Source organism: Heteronotia binoei, chromosome 5 (genome assembly GCF_032191835.1).
Source record: "Heteronotia binoei isolate CCM8104 ecotype False Entrance Well chromosome 5, APGP_CSIRO_Hbin_v1, whole genome shotgun sequence".
Classification (NCBI taxonomy): Eukaryota; Metazoa; Chordata; class Lepidosauria; order Squamata; family Gekkonidae; genus Heteronotia; species Heteronotia binoei.
The window spans coordinates 155,463,053-155,480,896 of NC_083227.1; the positions used below are offsets into that span (position 1 = coordinate 155,463,053).

At 47.1% G+C, this 17,844-nt stretch overlaps 1 protein-coding gene across 1 annotated transcript in view; it reads left to right on the forward strand.

Moving 5' to 3' along the window:
* Positions 1-509: 509 nt before the first annotated feature.
* Positions 510-17,844, forward strand: part of SLIT3 (slit guidance ligand 3) — an 884,772-nt gene continuing 867,437 nt past the window's right edge. Inside the window, exon 1 of the mRNA XM_060240620.1 lies at positions 510-703. Within this exon, the coding sequence (XP_060096603.1) occupies positions 510-703 (194 nt within the window). The remainder of the gene's footprint in view (positions 704-17,844) is intronic.

Genomic DNA, 17,844 nt, shown 5'->3' on the forward strand with positions numbered 1-17,844 from the left:
TCGGACTCCAACCTTCCCTCTGCCGCCGCCCTGCTTCGCCGCCTTTCTCTCCGGGGCGCTCCCCAAACTTTTCGCTCTACCTTCCTCGGCCCAAGTTTTTTCCCCCCCGAAGTTTGCTGACGTCAGCCGCGCGGCCGCCAATGAGGAGCGAAGGTGTTCTTTTGGGGTGGGGTGGGGGGCGGCTCCGGGCCGGGCCTCGCCCAGTGCGCCGAGGGGGCGGCGGGCGGCGAGCGCTCGTGGAGCTTCCCCAGCGCCGGCGGCTCGGAGCTCAGCGTCTGGCTGCTGCCGCCCGTCCCCGGAGGGCTCTCCTTGGAAGCCAGCGGCTGGGTGGCTCCCGCAGCGCGGTTACCTGGGCTGGCCGGAGAGGAGGAGACTCGGGCCGGCGCTCGTCCCGCCTGGGCGCAAAAGGAGCAGCAGCCCGGCGAGCGGAGGGCGATGCGGGGCTGAGCTCGCTGCTGCTGCAGGGGACTCGGCGTTCTTCGGCCCTCGCGTCCGGGGAAGAGGCGAGCATGCCGGCTGCTGCCGGGAGGGCTCCGCGCTGGCGGCGCCTCTGCTTGCTGCTGGGGCTCTGGAGCGTCCCGCTTTGGGCGCCGAGCGCTCGGGGCTGCCCCGCGAAATGTACCTGCTCGGGAGCCAACGTGGATTGTCACGGGCTGGCCTTCAGGACGGTGCCTCGAGGCGTTCCCCGGAATGCGGAGCGACTGTGAGTACCCGTTGCAAGAGGAAGGGAGGGGGGAGGCAGCGCGGGCCAGGCGGCCCAGGGAGCCGGAGCCGGCGGCTGCAGTAACCCGCGCGCCGATCATGAACGTGTGGAAGCTGCCTTCTGCTGGGTTCTGGTGGGTCCATCGAAGTTGCCTGCTCAGACTGGCAGCGGCTCTCCAGGGTCTCCAGCTGAGGTTTTTCACACCTCTTTGCCTGGACCCTTTTTTGGAGATGCCAGGGATTGAACCTGGGACTTTCTGCTTACCAAGCAGATGCTCTACCACTGAGCCACCATCCCTCCTACATATGAAGCTGCCTTATACTGAATCAGACCCTCAGTCCATCAAAGTCAGTATTGTCTTCTCAGACTGGCAGCGGCTCTCCAGGGTCTCCAGCTGAGGTTTTCCACACCTCTTTGCCTGGACCCTTTTTAGTTGGAGATGCCGGGGATTGAACCTGGGACCTTCTGCTTCCCAAGCAGATGCTCTGCCACTGAGCCACCGTCCTTCCCTGTGTCTCTCCAGGGTCTCCAGCTGAGGTTTTCCACACCTCTTTGCCTGGACCCTTTTCAGTTGGAGATGCCAGGGATTGAACCTGGGACCTTCTGCTTCCCTGCTCTATCACTGAGCCACCGTCCCTCCCTGTGTTTCAAGCTGAGGTTTTTCACACCTCTTTGCCTGGACCCTTCTTAGTTGGAGATGCCGGGGATTGAACCTGGGACCTTCTGCTTCCCAAGCAGATGCTCTACCACTGCGCCACCGTCCCTCCTGCATATGAAGCTGCCTTATACTGAAGCAGACCCTCAGTCCATCAAAGTCAGTATTGTCTTCTCAGACTGGCAGCGGCTCTCCAGGGCCTCAAGCTGAGGATTTTCACACCTACTTGCCTGGACCCTTTTTTGGAGATGCCGGGGATTGAACCTGGGACCTTCTGCTTCCCACGCAGATGCTCTACCACTGAGCCACCTTCCCTCCCATCATGGGGAGCAATGGCCCTTTCAAGAGTGGGGACGGGCTTCTTTTGGGTTCTCGCCGGTCAGGCTGCTGACCGCTGGGGACTCTGCGCAGGAGGTGAAGATAAAGCTCAGGTTCGTGAGACTGGTAGCCATGGGAAATGGCAGCGCTGCTCCAGCTTCCTGGCAAGCAAAAGGTGTTGAGAGCACTGCAAGCCGGATCCATGGGACCGCACAAGCTAGCCTAGCCATTGTGTGTACCAAGCTAGCAAGGCAAGAAGCGAGCAAGCAAGACCCCCCCCCCCCACCTTCCAACAAATATGCTTGGCATTTTTGCTACAGGACGTTCACTCTTGCCTCAACAGACTCTGCACTGGCTTATTCCGCTTTGCATAGCCAGGCTGCATCCTGGTAAAGGCTCTTGCACATTTTCAGGGCCTCTGGGTGATGCAGTAAGCATGGAAGATTCCGGCAGTCTACAGGGCTAATCAGGAACTGTTTGGGCAAGTTCCGTTTCTGCTGCCTTCCTCCCTAAGAGTGCACTGGGCAACCAGATTACGACATGTGGGTGGGGGGGACGTGCCAAGCAGCTAGTTCCAAGTCAGATTTTGGGAGAGATGGAGCCAGTCGCATTACGAACTTTGGCATCGGAGCATAGTAGGGTATGTGAAGTAATGCTTTCCCTTCATCTTGCCGATGGACCAAAGGTTTTGAGAATGTACTTTGCTCCTCCTTTGTATCTAATGTGATCTGTTGTCACTGAGGGAGCCATTGACGCCGACATTGCCGACTGCTAGAGAAAAGGCCTCGTGTTATGTAGGCACTTACGCAAACACAACAGCCTCTTGCAGCATCTTTAATATTAACGCATTTATTGTGGGATCGGCTTGGGTAGATTAGAACCCACTTTATCAGATGTCTGATCCTCAACTGGCACAGTTTTATACACGGGCATGTATTTTGGTCCGGAGTGAAAAATGTCCGCCGTGGACTCAATGGGTCATGAAGTCCGAGGAGCAGCGGGGGCTGGGGGTCTTCTAACCAGAAGTCAGCTATTCAGGCTGGTCTCTTGTAATAGTTCATGTTACAAGCTCCGTAAAGTACTCAGTTTGTTTGACTTGCTTTTCAACATCACTTTTATTGGGACTGTCTCTTGTTTGTACGCTGTGCTGCGAATATCAGCTGGGCCTAAGAATTGTTTTGTTAATCTCATGGATAAAATTCTTGGAAGAACATTCCATTGGGAATCATCTGTGTCTACTTCCATGTGCATAGGCTGAGGATTGTGGTTTGAGTTAGCACAATAGATTCAGCCATCAGCAGCAAGCGTTTTGAGTCAGGCAACCCAAAACACACAGCACAGTCCATAACGCTGCCAGAGATACGCAGAGCTGAACATTTCAGACCCTCCCCCCCCCTCTTCCTACATTTTCACTGTTTGAAACCAGCTATAATTGAACTGAAGGGTAGATCAAGTAGGTTTTATTTACATGGTAGTGGCTGAGATTTTAAGAGCTTAGCTTTGATTTATAAATTTCATTGGGGGCGGGGAGTTGGACTAGCAGATTTCGCAAAGCTTCCCCGTGCCCTGTATTTGAGTTTCTTTATTAATTTTCCTGCTCTGGAAAGAAAGAAAAAAAATGGAATTGATGTTAACAGGTTTTCCCTTCGCATGCGGAAACTTTGGGATACTACATGTTAAGCTTAAAAGCATGAGGGATTTTGGGTGGGTTTGAAATGCTATTGAAAACATAGTTCATGTGGAATATTGTTACCCCAGTAGTGCTGCTGCGGCCATAACAACTATGTACCTTTCACACTGGGAAGCCTGAACCTGCATAGATCTGCACAGGTTAGATAACAGATTAAGGTAGTTTATTTTAAGAAAAAATTAACTCTCTTACATTGTGGCCTATACTAGTATTTTGGACAGAGAAAGACATACTGGCCATTTCCACATGGATTCTCCGCCCCAAGTTTAATGCTGTTGTTAACTGCCTCTCCCCTACCTCCCACACTTCTCCTCAGCATTATGGTACATTCTCTGGCTTTTCTCCTAACTTTCTGAAATCTGCTTTTGCACTGAAGTTTTGGGAAAGGTTGTAGTAAAGGCGTGATAAATGTGTGGGCAAGAAAATTTGGATGTTCCTGCCCACATGGCATCCATTTCCCTCACCCTGTCCCTATGGTGTCTATTTCTTCCCCATGCCACCAGGGAGCTTTTATTTTAAATATGGCAACAGAATATATATATATATTTTTAGTGCTATAATGTAAGAAAAATGTGCGTAATAGGTTCTCTGACTTTCCAGCTTTCATTTTTTTGAAATAATCTCTAACCCTTTTTATTGTGGAGATATAAGGGGAAAGGTGTATATCTGCAACCGAAGGGGCGTTATAACATTATATCACTATAAAATACTCTATTTCCAATTTTAAAAAACAGATTGAAATCAACAAAAAACAACAACCTGTGACCCAGGAGAGAGAGATGGTGGCCACTTGCTGGGAAAGTGGGTTAGGAAAACACAGGGAAACCTGAAACATGGAAACTGCACTGCTGCTGTGCTCTATACTGTGTAATAACTACTGCTGAGGTCCTATGCTATGTCAGATTTAAGAGATTCCACAGCATTACCAAAAACTGTGTATTCTTCTAACAGTAATTAAAAAAAAATAGAGCCCCTTATATTCTGAGGCCTTAAACTGTGTATAAATCTGTCTTTGATTGGTTTTTCCACTTCATACTTATTTCTGATACCATCTGCAAAGTCTTTGGTGACATTAACAGCTCTTGCCAAAATCTTCATTCTGCAAGAATGGGAAGGAAGCATCTTTTAGAAGTTGCTTAGTAAAACAGCTGTTCGGAATGCTCCCCAGTCCACAAGCGGCTGAGAAGCACTTTGAGGGTCTGCAGTGCTGGGCAGTCCCCACCTGTTTTCTCCCAATGGCAATACTCCTGGTTACAACTAAGCACAGATTGGCTCAAATGAAATGCATCCTTCTCAGGCCCTTTCTGCTTCATAGCTCCTTTCTCATCTGACTATTAGGAAGATTAGCGGCTGTATCATTCTATACCAATGTCTTGGAGAAAATTCTGCATGTCCAGTGGCATGACAAGCTCTGCCCTGTATTTATGCCCCCTAATGATTACAGGAGTGAAAGCATGGCAGTTTGGCAGACACTTTAGCCAGACTATGTGCACTTGTAGAATAATGCAGAGAAACAAGGCAATGTATATAGTGAGGCCATGCGTTAGTATTTTGTGCACATCCCCTTGTAGTACCGACACACTAAATTCAACTGGTTTTCAGTGCTTGTCTTGATGATTATACATAGATTTTTGGATTATACATACATATAGGTTGTTTTGAATTTCTGTTTAATCCAATGCATCACCTAATCAGTTTTTGTTTGAAGATATTGGATTTATATCCTGCCCTCCACTCCGAAGAGTCTCAGAGCGGCTCTCAATCTCCTTTCCCTTCCTCCCCCACAACAGACACCCTGTGAGGTAGATGAAGATATTGGATTTATATCCCGCCCTCCACTCCGAAGAGTCTCAGAGCGGCTCACAATCTCCTTTACCTTCCTCCCCCACAACAGACACCCTGTGAGGTAGATGAAGATATTGGATTTATATCCTGCCCTCCACTCCAAAGAGTCTCAGAGCAGCTCACAATCTCCTTTCCCTTCCTCCCCCACAACAGACACCCTGTGAGGTAGATGAAGATACTGGATTTATATCCCGCCCTCCACTCCGAAGAGTCTCAGAGCGGCTCACAATCTCCTTTCCCTTCCTCCCCCACAACAGACACCCTGTGAGGTGGGTGGGGCTGGAGAGGGCTCTCACAGCAGCTGCCCTTTCAAGGACAATCTCTGCCAGAGCTCTGGCTGACCCAAGGCCATTCCAGCAGCTGCAAGTGGAGGAGTGGGGAATCAAACCCGGTTCTCCCAGATAAGAGTCCACACACTTAACCACTACACCAAACTGGCTCTTTGGCATTTAGTGGGCTATGGATATCTGTTGAATTGCTGCCATTGGTACTTCTTTATTTCTCAGCAAACATGTTTAGGTTGGACTGTAATTATCTGACATTTCTATCAAACAACAACAAAAATGAAAACCCACAAACCTATCCTCTTGTAGGGTTGCCAGCCTCCAGTTGGGACCTGGAGATCTTCTGCTTTTACAATTGATGTCTGGCTGGCAGAGATAATCTCCCCTGGAGAAAATGGCTGCTTTGAAGAGTGGACTCTATAGCACTCTTCCCCAAACCCCGCCCTCTCCTGGGTCCACCCCCAAAGTCTCCAGGTATTTTCCAACACAGAGCTGGCAACCCTATCTCTGGGCCACGTGGCACACCCACAGAAAGAACAATCAGGTTTGCCAGCATGAGACATAAAAAGGCAGTTCATGCCTTGTGTCAGTACATTATGCACAGACTTTCGCACAAACCAAGAAAGCAGAATGCATTCACTAGCAAAATGGGAATGACTTTTATTTCATGAACTTAATATGAGCTAGCTTGTTCTCGTTCCCTCTGCTGTTAATATGTATAAAGTTGTGTTTAGGAATCACATTTAAACCCCGCAAGTATCATTATGATTCTGTTTTCTCTAGCTGAAGCAGGAATTATAAATAATTTCAAATTTAGACTTGTACGAATGTTCAGTGAGACACGTTATTTCATCCAGACTCTTAAACCTACAATTTGACTTGCTGCTGATCACTAAAGAAATTTGTTTGTGCTCACAATTAAACGTGAATTCAGCTGCGGTCCTGTGCATGCTTATTTGAGAGCAAGTCACTTTGAATTCAGTAGGATTTAACTCCTGTGGAAACATGCATTAGAGTTAGGCTGCTAGCCTCTTTACTGTATATGACTGTGGGGTTGGTGCACTTGGAACAGAGAGTTTGTGTGGGCTTGGGACACATTTTGATAGTTCCAAAACAAATTCCAAAACATTGTTTGAGAGCGGGATAAAGTTTCGGGCCTTTATTACTGACACTCTATTTTTGGACATTGTACAAGATGGGCACTATTTGGGCAGCGTGTTGGAGACAGATTTCATGCTTTTAAAATGTATGTTCTAAAAGAACCTTGAATTCACATCCAGAAATCTTGCAGCGTAACTATTTTTCAGATTGAGCGTTTGCATTTTGGTCTCCCACGAAATCTGAATTTGTGCTAAATGTCTGCTTCTCCCTCACTTTCATGTAAAAAAAAAGGAAGTTTGTAAGCAGATGGTAGAACTGAAATTTGGGGGTGTCAGCTAAAAGCTTATTTCCACACGATTGAAAGTTAACGTTGTGGGATTAGACTGATCAGATGCCTGTTTTAAGTGCGCAACATGCTTGCCGAGGGGTGATTCTCACTGCGCTCGGTGGGAGGGACTGATTTCTGAGTAAAGGTTTTGCTGAGATGCTTATTGACTGACGAAGAACTGCCCTTTGTACCTGCCGTTTCCCTGGCTTGACCTTCAAATCAAGAACAGCAAAAATTTAGCTGATTGCATTGTCGTAGTAGCTGCAGCATTATATTAACATTCGATAGTGGCGGTTAAATCTTAAAGAATCTTGACAAAGGTGGATTATCTTCTAATTAGATAGGACCAGTATATATTTTTTTTCAGATCTTTTCCATCCGTTTTTATGTATAAAAAAATTGGAAATCATTTCACAACTGACCTTCTGACCCCAGCATTCATGGAATTAGAGTCATTAGCAAAGTTGAGTGACGCAGCGTAGCTGAAGTGGTTTTGCTTGGTCTAGTATAGTTAAGAAAATGAGCTATGAATTGGGAGATTTCCGGTTTAGATCTCAGCCGAACCGCAGGTGGCTTTAGGAAAGTCTCTCTCTCTCCGCCTCAGTTGCCAGTCAGCGATAGGAAATAAAAATACTGGCTGATGTTGCAGGGATGTTGTTAGGATGTGAAGCTTTGAACACTGAAAGCACTATATAAACACTTAGTGTCACTCTTATATATCTGCTTAGCTATAGCAGATAAGAGGGTCATCCTCTTAAACTGCAAAAGGGGACAATAGTAACTTGCATCCCAAAATTGGCACAAAGTCAAACAAGCTAAAGGTTGCAAAGCAGTATTAAAAATGCTAGAGAAATGATGATCAAACTAAAAAAAAAAAGTTTTTTTAAAAGTTTAGAAGGCGGGAGAATGTTTCTTTATTGGAATCTGGTCACCAGATGCATTCTTTCAAAACTCCCCGTGCAGTGGGAGAAGTTGCCATAACTTCTCTTATCTGCTCCCTTCCAATCTCTTCATTGCCCTTTATCTGCAGCGCAACACATCTGGAGTCCTGCTTGCCACAGCACATGTAGGCCTGAGGCAGGCAACCGAACTATTGAGAGAACGGAGGGTAGGGCTATAGTGGCCTCATCTCCAGTTGGGTTTAAATGTATGTACCCACAAAGACCCAAGGGGGCAATTAATGTTGGGGATGACATTATTATGCAGTGCGCACGATGGCTCACCTTCCTTGGTTTCCAGCTGCACTGAAAATTGTCCATACCATTGCTATAGGACTAAAAAGAAATAACAGATCCAAAATCTGAAACGAATGTTGTCTTTGTGGTGAACTGCATGTGGCTCTCTTTGTATGAAAGCCGCTGGTAATTATTACGAAGCATAGTAATTGACAGAGTGAGGATTTCTGCATTACATGGCCTACTTTCGGGCTTGCCTCTTAAATGTCTGTTGTAAAACTATGGCGATGTTGCAATGTTGCGCATAAGCCTAAACAAACAATGCAGAAATTCCTCAGTGATACATCCTTCTAGCATTAGGACAACTAAATACAGAGGACAGAAATGGTGGTTAGAACAAAAATACTTGTGATGATTCACATAGTAAACACACAGAGGGCCTACCCTTTTGCGTTACAGAAACCCCCACAGAAGTTGTCCTTTTCAGCTTCGAGACGGGAAAAAGTCAGTTGAAAAAAAGAATTCAGGTTTCAAGTCTCTTAATTTTTTTTTGTTCTTCCCCCCTCCCAGGATTTTCTCAAATACCTTTCACATGACAGGTTCTGTAGTTGCATAGCTAGAGCATGTATGGTCTTCATTTTCTTAGCTGGATTAAGATGTACTACTCTTAATGAAATGCTTCCTGTTCACAGAGTGTGGCAACTTTAAAAGCATCCCTAGCAATGGAGAACAGCTTATCCCTGACAGTCTATTACAGGGGTGGCCAACTGTAGCTCTCCAGATGTTTTTTGCCTGCAGCTCCCCTCAGCCCCAGCCATTGGCCATGCTGGCTGGGGCTGATGGGAGTTGTAGGTAAAAAATATTGGGAGAGCTACCGTTGGCCACCCCTGGTCTATTAAAATAAGGTAAACTGGTAGTGCTGCTAATGAATAATGAAAGCAGCTGTTAAGAGCTTCCAGAAGTGTAGTTACTCTTAGGGAGGCATTAATGTTGTGGGTTGTGCTGACTGGCGTATAAAGGCCTGAATAAATTTAATGCCAATATGATGCATCTGTCTTTGATTCTCTAGCTGAGGTGCTGAAGGGTCACTTTGTATTCTGGCACAATATGGGCATGCTACTTCTAGCCCAGCTGTGGGTTTCTGGGTAAAACTGAAACATGCCATCTCTTTAAAATAATGTTTACTGGCTTTCCTTTGCTGTTGAAAGCAGAATAGTTCTCTACTGAACAATTCCCAGGGCATTTTTGGCAAGTAACCTGCGAGTGAGTAATAATTCTTATGCTATGAAAGATCACCCTTTCCTTTGAGTGCTTGCTTGAATTTGGGCAGGTAAATCAGCATAGGAATTGACTGTGACCCAGAGAGAGAGAGAGAGGGAGCCCCAGAGAGCAAGCCTCAGCAGGTCTACCCGGAGTCCTGCTCAGATCTGTTCAGTGGGGCTTACTTGTGTTATTAAGATGGCATTGTTAAACAACCTGAGACTTGGCATGCAGAATGCCCCAGGGTCACCCTCCCCCCCCCCCAAATCTCCCCAAAGCATATGGAACAGAGGTCCATCAGTGGCTATTATTCATGGTTTATCGTTGGAACTCTCTGTCTGGGGCAGTGATGCCCTGTATCCTTGGTGCTTGAGGGGGGCACAGTGGGAGGGCTTCTAGTGTCCTGGTCCCGCTGGTGGACCTCCGGATGGCACTTGGTTTTTTTTTACTCCTGTGTGGACTGGATGGGCCATCGACCTGATCCAACATGGTTTCTCTTATGTTCTTAATCTCCAGTTAAAATAATCCGGCAGCTGATCTGAAAGATCTCTGCCTGAGACCTGGAGAGCCACTGCCAGTCTGAGTGGGCAGTACTAGCAGTGCGTGCGATTCAGTATAACGGTGTGATTCAGTATAAGGCAGGTTCATGTGTAGTCAAATTTTTTTTTTTTTAAGTTTCATTGCTTACCCTAGAGATGGCTATTTGATGATCTCTGTTGAACGTCTGCACATACTAGTAGAAAACATACTAGTAGAATTGTGCCATCTCTGCATGTGTCATCCTTGGGCCCACAAGCAAAGACCATGAAATGAAGTCTTGGCGCCTCCACTATTGGGAATGGGTATTCACTGGTTTTAAATGTTGCATGAGTTGTGTCTTGTCTCATCTCTGTCTCTGAAGGCGGACCCCTGAATAATTAATCAATACCCCTATAATAATGAATGAAAGCATGCTTCTGCCTTCAAAAAGAGGGTGTCTGATGTAATGTTCGTTCGAAGCACAGACAGCCTTCAGTGGGTGGGTGTTCACAGGTGTGTATTAGGATAACACAAAGGGGCCTCATTGAGAAGCTTCTTGCTGGAGCTGATAAAGCATGGAGGCAGGAGGTATGGAAAAGTACTAGAAGGAATGAAGGGGGTGGGGGATGTTGAATCAGACAAACTTGTGAGCCTGTCTGCTAAGCTTGCTTTGTGCTTAAAAAGACGGTCTGAGGATCGGGGGCGGGGGGGGGGGGAGGTTCAGTATTTTTGGAGCTATGATGCTCAACTGGACCCTGCTTTTGGTGCCAGAAGTAAAAAACCTCGCTTCATACCATTCATGTGTGCGGCTCTGTTATTTTCCTGCTACATCTCCTGCAATTGTGATCTCTTCCAACTGTAGCTCCTGCTCCATGTGAGTTCTGCTGTGAGAATGGGAACAAGAATACAGAGGGGCAGCGACCAGAGTATGGCACTATTGTTCTCCTAGGCTGGACTGTTGCGGCGACTTTCCACCTTTCTTCTTCTATGAGAAAGAAGAGACTGAAGATACATCAATCATGTACTGTGTTTTCCTAGACGTGGCGCAGGGCCCATAACTGCTCTCAGTCTGTGCACCTTAATGCTTTGTCTGTATGTCTCTATTTTTTGGCCCTGAACTTTTTTCCAACAATGGCATGGGAGCTGCATGTTATCATAGACTTCTGCCATTTGTGTTTGAATGCTGGGAGCGTGTGTATTTTATAATTATGTAGGCCTTTCCAATTTGATTGGCCATTGTGGGGGATTCTTGGATAGGAACGTTGTGTGTGAGAGATTGACCCTGCCTGTGCAATCCTGGTATTCCCATATATAGTGCTGTGCAGGACCATGTTATGGGCAAGCCTACGTGTGTGTGTAAGAGGGCTGATCCCATTTGTCTTTCTCTTGGTGCCAGTGCTCACACAGAACGATGGTAGGACTGTGCCTAGATACCTAGGGCGTCATTTCCAGGGCTTTTTTTGAGCAAGGATGCACAGGAACGCAGTTCCGGCTGGCATGGTGCCAGGGGTGTGGCCTCATATGCAAATGAGTTCCTGTTGGGCCTTTTCTACGGAAAAAGCCTGTGTGAAACAATGGCGCTGTCAGGGTGTGTGGCCTAATATGCAAATGAGTTCCTGATGAGCTTTTCTGACAAAAAAAGCCCCGGTCATTTCTATTCATCACAGACAATCAAGGTTGCTGAAACTGTTACCAGCGGCCTCAAAGGAATCAGACTTACAGTTGACCCATTTAGCTTGCCTGAATCGATACACTGACAATGTATAATGTGAACTAAGGTCTAAGACAGGGTTGTCAAACTCATTTGTTATGAGGGCCGGATCTGACATAAATGAGACTTTGTTGGGCCGGGCCATGTCGGGCTGGGCTGAGCTATGTCAGGCCAGGCCATGTGCGTACCTATTTAAGATTAGGTAGCGGAGATATACATTTTATAAAGAACACCGACAAACACAAATATATTTTTTAAAAAAAACTTAAAACATGCTTAAAACATTAGCACTCGTTGGTCTTAAAGATGCTTTCGTTGTATTTCTCCCGGGGGATTCAGGGAACTGGGCAAGGAAGCTCTGGCTCTTTCCTTCCTTCCCCAGGAGACTGGGCGGGGAGCCTCAGCCAATAGAAAGAAGAGAGGCTTGGCTCAGTAGCTCTGCTGTGCAAAGCAAGCTATTCTTTCCCCCCTTCCTCCACAAGGGAGGAGCCTCAGCCAATGGAGAAAATAGAGGTTTTGCTCCGTAGCTCCTGTGCCATTGAGCAAGCCTGGCAAAGCAAGTTGTTACGCAGAAGGAAGCAAGACAGAAGGAGAAGGAAGCAGATGACTGTCAGTTGCTTGGGGGCCTGATAGGAGCCCTCCAGGGGCCTGATTTGGCCCCTGAACTGCAAGTTTGACACTCCTGGTCTAAGTGATTTTAAAGTGGTTTGGAGTTTGGAGTTTCCAGTGGTTTTCAAGTGCCGTGCATTATATGGTCAATTTTATTTTTTTTACAAAGGAAGACCATATTGTAAAACACTCTGTCTGGTATTATTTCTGCATTCCTTTCAATGAAGTAATTTAGATACAAAAGGGTTTAAAAAAAAACAAAAACTTTCTGTTGATCTCAAGTGAACGTCCTCATTCCCCTTGGAGGTGGTTGTTTGTAACATTTACTTTTCTAGTTCACCGGGCCCAAACATACACTGACTTTAGATGGCGGAATTTGTGTGCGTTGCCTCTTTCCGTGGAAAGGATTTAACGCTGCCGAAAACAAGGATAAAGTACAGGTTCTGAGCATGTAACTGCTGAACAGTTGGGCTCAGTCATGCTGACCGTGGTGTTTTTATGAGGTTTGGAGTTTTATGTTACATAAATGCTTAAATGCATTCTTGGATGGGATGAGTGAAGTTCTCCTGGCTTCTTGGGAACATTTTACATTACAGCCTGCTTTGTTTCCTATTATCGCTGGGGTCTGCTGGTTAAGCTTCAGTGTCTCCTAGCAAATTGCTGCACCAGATTTTGGTGGTTATTTGATTGTGCGTTTTTGTTTGCTAAGGAAACAATACTTACAATCAACGTGCTTGAAATTGCAATTGTATAAACAAAATTAAGTTTGGGAAGGTGTCTTGAAATGAGAGAGGCAGTTTGTTGAATAGGTGGATTCTGTGCAATGAGCAAAGGGCAACAGGGTTGCCAGGTCCAATTCAAGAAATCTCTGGGGACATTGGGGGTGGAGCCAGGAGACATTGGGGGTGGAGCCAGGAGACATTGGGGGTGGGGCCAGGAGACATTGGGGGTGGAGCCAGGAGACATTGGGGGTGGAGCCAGGAGACATTGGGGGTGGGGCCAGGAGACATTGGGGGTGGAGCCAGGAGACATTGGGGATGGAGCCAGGAGACATTGGGGGTGGAGCCAGGAGACATTGGGGATGGAGCCAGGAGACATTGGGGGTGGAGCCAGGAGACAATGGGGGTGGAGCCAGGAGACATTGGGGGTGAGCCAGGAGACATTGGGGGTGAGCTAGGAGACATTGGGGGTGGAGCCAGGAGACATTGGGGGTGGAGCCAGGAGACATTGGGGGTGGGGCCAGGAGACAATGGGGGTGGAGCCAGGAGCAAGGTTGTGACAAACATAATTGAACTCCAAAGGGAGTTCTGGCCACCACATTTAAAGAGACTACACACCTTTTAAATACCTTCCCTCCATTGGAAAGAATGGATAGGGACACCTCCTTCTGGGGCTCATAGAATTGGACCCCCTGGTCCAGTTCCTTTGAAACCTGGAGAGTGTTTTGAGAAAAGGCATTGAATGCTATGTTGAAAAACTGGTGCCTCTACCTCAAAAACAGCCTCCCCAGGGCCCCAGATACCCATGGATCAAATCTCCATTATGCCCTATGGGAATTGGTCTCCATAGGGAATAATGGAGTGCCCAGGAGACATCCCCCCGCTTTCTGATGACCCTGAAGTGGGGGGGGAGGGCCTCCAAACTGGGGGATCCCCTGCCCCCACCTGGGGATTGGCAACCCTAAAGGGCAAGGGAGCAATTTGGCTTCCTTGGGGTGAGTGCGGAAATGAGCTTGGGGGCCTGTGGATGTAAGCCATTGATTTCCATATCTGGACCTCAAGAGTGCAACCTCTGAGGTGCATCCCCTCAAGTCATGGTATAATCACATGAAGCAAGGAACCAAAAGAGCAATGTGTGGAAATTGAATGACCTCAGCAAGAAATTGTGTTGACTTGTGAAAACAATGTGTCCTGTGGCTTGATCCATGCAAGAGGGATGCAACAAGTCACCAACAGAAATGCTACAAGAAGGCTTTCAGGGAGTGATTCCAAACCATGTTATATAGTAAACCATTGTTGTGGCTGTTGTAGTTAGCAAGTATGGGAAGCAGGAGGAAAGGAAGTTATGAGAAGGAGCCTGTAAGGTCAAAAGCATAAGTTAGTGTGAACCACAACCATGCAATGGTTGCTGGATGCAGAGGTGAAGAACTGACCTCTTCCTGCTTCCTTCACAGCTACGTAGGGCCCTCTGATAGTTGCCCATTCCTATCTCCCTAGACTGTGCCGATATAGGAACAAACTAGCTGTGCCTTTGAACTTTCTAATAGGCCATGGAAAGAGCTTGAGCAGGGGTGTCAGACATGCAGCCCAGGGGCCAATTCAGGCCCCTGGAGGGCTTCTATCAGCCCCTCGAGTAACTGGCTATCATCTGCTTCCTTCTCCCTCTCTTGCTTCCTTCTGCATCCCAGCTTGCTTTGCCAGGCTTGCTCACTTGCACAGGAGCTACAGAGCAAAACTTCTGTTTTCTTCATTGGCTCAGTCTCCTCCCTTGGGGAGGAAAGTGGGGAGGCAGAGCTTGCTTTGCCAGGCTCTCTCAATTGCGCAGCAGAGCTACTGAGCCAAGCCTCTCTTCCTTCTGTTGGCTGAGGCTCCTCCCTCTCCTGGTCCCCTGGGAAAGGAAGAAAAGAGCCAGCGCTTCCTTTGCCCAATTCCCTGGATCCCATGGAAGAAATACAAAGAAAGTACCTCTAAGATCTATGATTAGGGTTGCCAAGTCCAATTCAAGAAATATCTGGGGACTTTGGGGGTGGAGCCAGGAGACATTGGGGTGGAGCCAGGAACAAGGGCATGACAAGCATAATTGAACTCCAAAGGGAGTTTTGGCCATCACATTTCAAGGGACTGCACAGCTTTTAAATGCCTTCCTTCCATAGGAACTAATGAAGGATAGGGGCACCTTCTTTGGGGGCTCATAGAATTGGACCCCTGGTCCAATATTTTTGAAACTTGGGGAGTATTTTGGGGAGAGCCACTGGATACTATACTGAAAATGTGGTGCCTCTACCTCAAAAAACAGGGGCCCCAGAGCCCGAGATACCTGTTGATCAATTCTCCATGATTTTCTATGGGAATAAGTCTCCATAGGGAATCATGAGTACCCAGCAGACACTTCTCTCCCCTCCCCCCCACTTTCTGATGACCCTGAAGCGGGGGGAGGGCCTGCAAACCGGGGGATCCCCTTCCCCCACCTGGGGATTGGCAACCCTATCTATGATTGCTAACGTTTTAAGAATATTATAAGGTGTTTTTTTTTTTTTAAATCTTTGATTGTGTTTGTCTGTGTCCTTTATAAAGTTTATATTTCTGCTACCTAATCTTAAATAGGAACACACCTGGCCCGGCCCAACATGGCTTGGCCCAACAGGGTCTCATTTATGTCAGATCCGGCCCTCATAACAAATGAGTTTGACAGCCCTGGGCTAGACTGTGTCTAAGAGAGTGCATACACATTTATTCCACAAAGTGGAAAGAAGTGCTATAGGCCTGTTCCGTAGTTTATTCTGGGCACATTCACCAGGATTTATTTTATTATTACTTATTTATTACATTACATTTTTGAATCACCTCATCTCTACTATTGTTGGGCTGTAGCTGATACTACGACGGAGGTGGCTGCTTGTGTACTTCCTTAGCGTTATTCTTTTAGCCTAATGATTGAAATGTTAGGGTTTGTAGAATCTTTCGGGCTCAAGTGCCGTGTTCTACTGGAGAAAGTTTTCCTTCCAGATGTTTCGTTCTCAGCTGCGGAGAACATCCTCAGTGGCGTTGCAGCCGGAGCAGGCGCTCTGACCTTCTTGGGTCCGGCTTCTTGGGTCCTGCTCCGGCTGCAACGCCACTGAGGATGTTCTCCGCAGCTGAGAACGAAACGTCTGGAAGAAAAGCTTTCTCCAGTAGAACACGGCATTTGAGCCCGAAAGATTCTACAAACCCTAATGATGATGCCAGCCGTGAAAACCTGAAATCTTTGATTGAAATGTTGCCAGAACGTTCTCAGAATGAGAAGCCTGCTGGTAAGCCAACAGGTAAACAGATTCTCTCAGCAAGCGTCATTGTGAAATGGGAGGCTTATCCACAAAGTAGAGACAACGACATGTGTTACTCCTAGCAAGATTAAAAATTGTCGCCACTGGCTGAGGCACACTTGTTGGTCTGGTTAGACTGTTGATGGCAGCTTCTGATCTCCTAACAGTTTCTCAGTTTAATGTTGGTAAAACACTTGAGTTTTTCATGACTTGTATCATTCCGAAAAGAATACCTAGCTAATAAAAAAGCAAGGGGATTCCTGGTTTGCATTTCAGCAGCATAAGCATGAATCCAGTTATTTGGCGACTTGGTAACAATTTTAAAGCATGGCAAATACATTACCTAATCATATGGATGTAATCAGGGCAGTAGATATTACATCCTAATGCAGATATAACACTCTCTGCCGTAGTGTTTCAAATGTGTAAGATCTTATGGGGGCATTGTCCCCCCGCCCCCCTGAAAATTCAACATCTTTTACGTGGTGCATCATTCTAGTAGCTTGAGCATCTGGCTCACATTCAAAAGCTAACTTTTATACAGGCCCAGTGCTGGTTGCCAAAACTGGGATTCATCTGCTGTTGGTTTCCAGAATATAGTAATTGGCATGGGCTAACAGTCATAAAATGGTGATAACATTCGGGGGTGCAGCAGCGCACACGAGACAAAGAAGAACAGGAATCAAAGGCAAGATAATTAGGGTCAAGCAGGTGCTGGCTGACAGAAGGAAACCTGCCCTCGTGTGCCAGCTATATTTCATCACTTGAGGTATCCAGGTAGGGTTGCCAAGTCCAATTCAAGAAATATCTGGGGACTTTGGGGGTGGAGCCAGGAGACATTAGGGGTGGAGCCAAGATCAAGGCTGTGACAGGTGTAATTGAACTCCAAAGGGAGTTCTGGCCATCGCATTGAAAGGGACGGCACACTTTTTCAGTGCCTTCCTTCCATAGGAAATAATGGATAGGGGCACCTTCTTTGGGGGCTCATAGAATTGGACCCCCTGGTCCAATCTTTTTGAAACTTGGTGGATATTTTGGGGAGAGGCACTAAATGCTATACTGAAAATTTGGTGCCTCTGCCCCAAAAAACAGCCCTCCCAGAGCCCCAGATACCCGCAGATCAATTCTCCATGATTTTCTATGGGAATAAATCTCCATAGGGAATAACAGAGTTCCCAGCAGACATTTCTCTCCCCTCCCCCCGCTTTCTGACGACCCTGAAGCAGGGGGAGGGCCTCCAAACCGGGGGATCCCCTGCCCCCAACTGGGGATTGGCAACCCTATATCCAGGTCTGAGACCGCCTGATTGCAAAGAGGACATTTATAGGAGCCTAAGGAAGTATCAGACCTAGGACAGTCCCCTAGGGAACAGGAAATGACAACTAGTGTTCCCAAGTTTGACTCAGGTGATGTCTGGGGCCTTGGGGGTGGAGCCAGAAGACTTTCCCATTCCATAAATAAAAATACAGCAGTGCAGTTCCCCTGAAGTAGGGTTGCCAATCCCCAGGTGGAGACAGGGGATCCTAACAACAACAACCTTGGCTGTTGCACCTCTACTGAAAAAAAGTGAACTTTGTCATACCCCCACAAGTCCCCTTGTCAGGCTTTGGAGATGTTTCCAAGCA